Genomic DNA, 3,956 nt, shown 5'->3' with positions numbered 1-3,956 from the left:
AGTAAAACTCTTTTTTTATCCTTAATTTTCTTTTTGTTTTGGTGATTTTGAGGATTAAAGTGGGTTTGTCCAATCCCTTACTATCTTTTCTTCAAGTAGACACTTTTTTTTTTTTCTATGAACTTCAAGTAGACACTTTAAACTTTAAAGGGGCGTTTGTTTGCTCCTTTTCATGTTCCTTTTTGCCTTTTCACTTAAAAAGGAGGACTTTTAGGTGTTTGGTTAGTGACCTCCTGTTTGCCTTTAGTATTGGATGTTTGGTTACTGATCTCATGTTTGCCTTTTAGTTTTTGGAAAAGCAGCTTTTTGTAACAGCAAACCGTAACAGCAAACAGTAGGTAAAACAAACGAGCCCTAAAGTAACTTGTGAATAACCCGCACCATTAACAATTGTAAAGACTTTTTTAATATATATATTTTAAGTGTCCAAAATAGAAAAACACATAATTACAAAATAAAAGTCGGCATATGATTGAATAAAATAAAATAATTGTAAAAATCCAATGTGAGTTGATGACATTGTTTAGAATAGATAATCAGGTTCTGTATTGGTCAAGAAGTTTGATCAGGCTATAGGTCTCAGAATCTGGCCTAGCACCTCCTAAAATCATCCTTGGTAAAAGATTAGGAACATAAATTTGTGCCTTGACATAAGCTTTTATTAAAGTATTATACACAAACGTATACCTTGCATAGTTTGCTTTCTTAATTTGTTGAAAAAACTTCTCAGCATTATGAATGTCACCCTTTTCTGCAAAAATTTCGATGATTGAAAAAGTAGTTTCCAACCATGGGTTTGAATTTGTTACCTTGTTGCTTGTTCTCATTTCCATCCCCTTTTCTAGAGTCTTCAAGGCTTCTTCCACTAATTCAGCCTTCAAACAACCCAATGCAAGATGCCGGAAAGTTATACCATTCGGTTTGCATCCATTCGTCTCCATTTCCCTGAACACAGCAGTTGCCTTTCTTATAAGTCCACATTTGCAGTAAACAGATAACATTGAATTGAACTGTTCTGTTGACTTTGATCCTTTTAACGACTTCATCTCTGACCATAGCTCTTCAGCTCGACTCAGTTGTCCAATTCTACCAAATGCTTCTATTGCAAGAATATAACTTTTGGACCTTACACAGGCTTGTTCTTGCACAATGCCCCAAGTTCTCTCTATTTCTTTCCCCTTCCCCAAATGCCCATACAGTATAATTAAAACATCTAGTGTTGACCAATTATCTCCAGTACGAGATTTCTCCACAGCTTCAACATATGCTTCAGCTACAGTGTACAATCTAGCAACTGCGTGTGCAGTAGCTAATATGCAGAAAGAAATCTCATTCGGCTCAACTTTTGATCGCTTCATTTCATCAAATACCTTGGCAAGTCCTCCAATGTTGTGGTCATTTGCTTCGATTTTCATTAGAATATTGTATGTTGAGACATGAGGAGGCACCTTATCAGCCCTCATTTGAGCTAAGATTTTAGGGATCATTTTCCTGCGGGCAGGGGAGGAATGTAGGATTATTAGGCGGTTAAAGATCAAATAGGAAATGGGGTGACCTAGTTCCCTCATTTTCTTCATGTAATTAAGTGAAAGCCTTATAACACTTTTTTCCAAGCATGCAATTACAAGATTGTTGTATAGCAAGTCATTTTGGAACTCAGAAGGTATATTTGTAAACAACTTTTCACCACGCGAGATCCCGTGAAGTTTGATTGTGAATTCCAATAGATAAGAGTAGTCAAGTTCCTTTGGCCTGTAAGGTCTCTCCCTGATCACCCACTCCATTACCTGCAGTAAGTATGTATTGTATTGTTGTACCCAAATTTCTCAAATACAGAAAGAAAGATGATAAATTCCTCTAACTAATAAGTAGTTAAAGCAACATGTATTTGCTCATGCTTGAACTTGCTCTGCTATTATCCAAATCCCATTTTGGATACAAGTGTAGTAGTACTAGAACAATTTAGTTGAAGAACGTGACCTAAACCAATTAATTGCATACAAGTGCTATTATCCCTCCTTGTTAATCAAACTAAGTCATTGAGACATTCCAACAAACACCTACAAGGCTAAGGCCACCGATTATCAAATTGAAAGGAGAAGCAATAATAAAAGTACCTGAAGCGCCCGTTTGTTCAGTTTGAGCTTCCTCAAGCGGTTGATAGCATGGAAAATGTCACCACGATGAACAGGAAAACCTTCACCCATCCAGCTCCGAAAGGCTAATCCAACTGATTCTCCTCTAGGAAGTTTCTCAATTCTCAAAGATAATGACTTGAGTTTCTCTTGTTGATGTGGTGTATTTGTTTCGGGTAAATGTTTCCCTGATTGGGTGCATAGGAAATTAAAGGCGTAAGGAAAATAGGTGATAGAAAGTGTTCGACGATTTGCTTGAAAGAGGATTCGTTGGCCTAGAAGGAACAATAGATGCATGGTTTGGTTCCGTATATTGAAGGAGCATCAGCTATGTGTTAAACACTTTCTCATTCACTTTGAAATGGGAACAACACAATGCACCGCACCCCATAGCTGCTCCATCTCCAATGTGGGTTTTTTTTTTTTTTTTTTAAATCTGTACTTTTTCTCAAATTTCATTTTTTTTTTTTATATATAATTGCACGCAATGCACCGCACCCCATAGCTGCTCCATCTCCAATGTAGGTTATTTTAAAAAAAAAAATCTATACTTTTTCTCAAATTTCATTTTTTTTTTAATTATACGCAATGCACTTACATTGAACAAAAAAAAAATTACAGTCTAAGAGTTTCATCATATTTTTCTAAGTTTCATTATATAAGTCATTTTTTATGAACATGATTTTTCAGTTGAGGTTCTCAATTGCTGTAAAACTGGTATCTATGACTATCGTCCTTCGCTGTTGCCTACGCATCTTATTATCCCACACTGTTATTGACAATTCAGACTGGTATAAATAAATCGACTGCCACAGCTCCATCAGCTTCACTCTTGCCATACCGAAATGATCTCTCTGAAGTTCGTTCCCCTTCTATGACTGAAAACTCCAGTACCCCGGTTGTCTCTTCATGTGTTTCGACACCAACTCGTGATCGTGCGCACACTCCTGTGACTCCACTGCTAGTTGACCTAGCGACTTGCTTGTCTAACTCTCCGTCCAATTATGTTATGTCCCCAAATCCTTGTTCTCCTCTTCTGTGATCCATACAGGATCTCCCCCGATAAGGACACATCGAACGGTAACACGTGCACAGGCTAGAGTTTTTAAACCGAAAATCCTAACGCCAGTCCTACAAGAGCTACATACATACTTACAGGCTGCCAAATCTGTAGAATGGCGAGATGCAATGAATTCAGAGTACCATGCTCTTGTGAGTAATGGTACGTGGGAGCTTATTACACTATCGTCAGGGGAAATTTTGATTGATTGCAGATGGGGTTTCAAAGTAAAAACCAAAGTTGATGGTTCGATTGAGCGTTATAAGGCTCATTTGGTTGCTAAAGGGTATCATCAACATCCCAAATTGATTTCATTGATACTTTCAGTCATGTGGCCAAGCCTACCTCTATTCGTCTTGTTCTCACTTTGGCACTTTGTTCAGTTGGATGTGTCTAATCCATTTTTACATGGTGATTTAAAGGAAGATGTGTACATGACTTAGCTGTCGGGTTTGTAGATCCTGCACGCCCTAATTTGGTTTGTAAACTACGCAAATCCTTCTATAAGTTGAAACAGTCCCCTCGTATACGGCATGAGAAGCTTACAGCACAACTTATCCTCTTCGGTTTTGTGTGTTCTAAAGCGGATAACTCTCTATATTGCTTCTGCACAGGCAAAAAATTTGATTATTTTGTCTGATTTATGTCGATGATTTGATTGTTATTGGCAATGATTATGCTTCTCTTCAAAACTTGTTCGTTTTCTTGGAGAACAATTCTCAATCTGGAATCTTGGTCGTTTACACTACTTCCTTGGTATC

At 37.5% G+C, this 3,956-nt stretch overlaps 1 protein-coding gene across 1 annotated transcript; it reads right to left on the bottom strand.

Annotated features, from left to right (window-relative positions):
• Positions 1-477: 477 nt before the first annotated feature.
• On the bottom strand, positions 478-2,558 carry LOC136234800 (pentatricopeptide repeat-containing protein At1g07590, mitochondrial). The gene is made up of 2 exons (XM_066024278.1): positions 2,118-2,558; positions 478-1,787 (listed from the first exon to the last, which is right to left on the bottom strand). The coding sequence occupies exons 1-2, from the start codon at positions 2,430-2,432 to the stop codon at positions 537-539; spliced, it is 1,566 nt and encodes a 521-aa protein (XP_065880350.1). The 5' UTR covers positions 2,433-2,558; the 3' UTR covers positions 478-536.
• Positions 2,559-3,956: the final 1,398 nt, after the last annotated feature.

Source organism: Euphorbia lathyris, chromosome 7 (genome assembly GCF_963576675.1).
Source record: "Euphorbia lathyris chromosome 7, ddEupLath1.1, whole genome shotgun sequence".
In the NCBI taxonomy this organism is placed as follows: domain Eukaryota; kingdom Viridiplantae; phylum Streptophyta; class Magnoliopsida; order Malpighiales; family Euphorbiaceae; genus Euphorbia; species Euphorbia lathyris.
The sequence above is the reverse complement of the archived record's forward strand: the minus strand, read 5'-3'. Positions and strand labels throughout refer to the sequence as shown.

Bases quoted from the DNA above. Each gene is read 5' to 3' on its own strand.
- LOC136234800 (XM_066024278.1), bottom strand. From the start codon at position 2,432: ATGCATCTATTGTTCCTTCTAGGCCAACGAATCCTCTTTCAAGCAAAT. The intron at 1,788-2,117 runs GTACTTTTATTA...TACTTACTGCAG, and splicing joins TGAACAAACGGGCGCTTCAG to GTAATGGAGTGGGTGATCAG.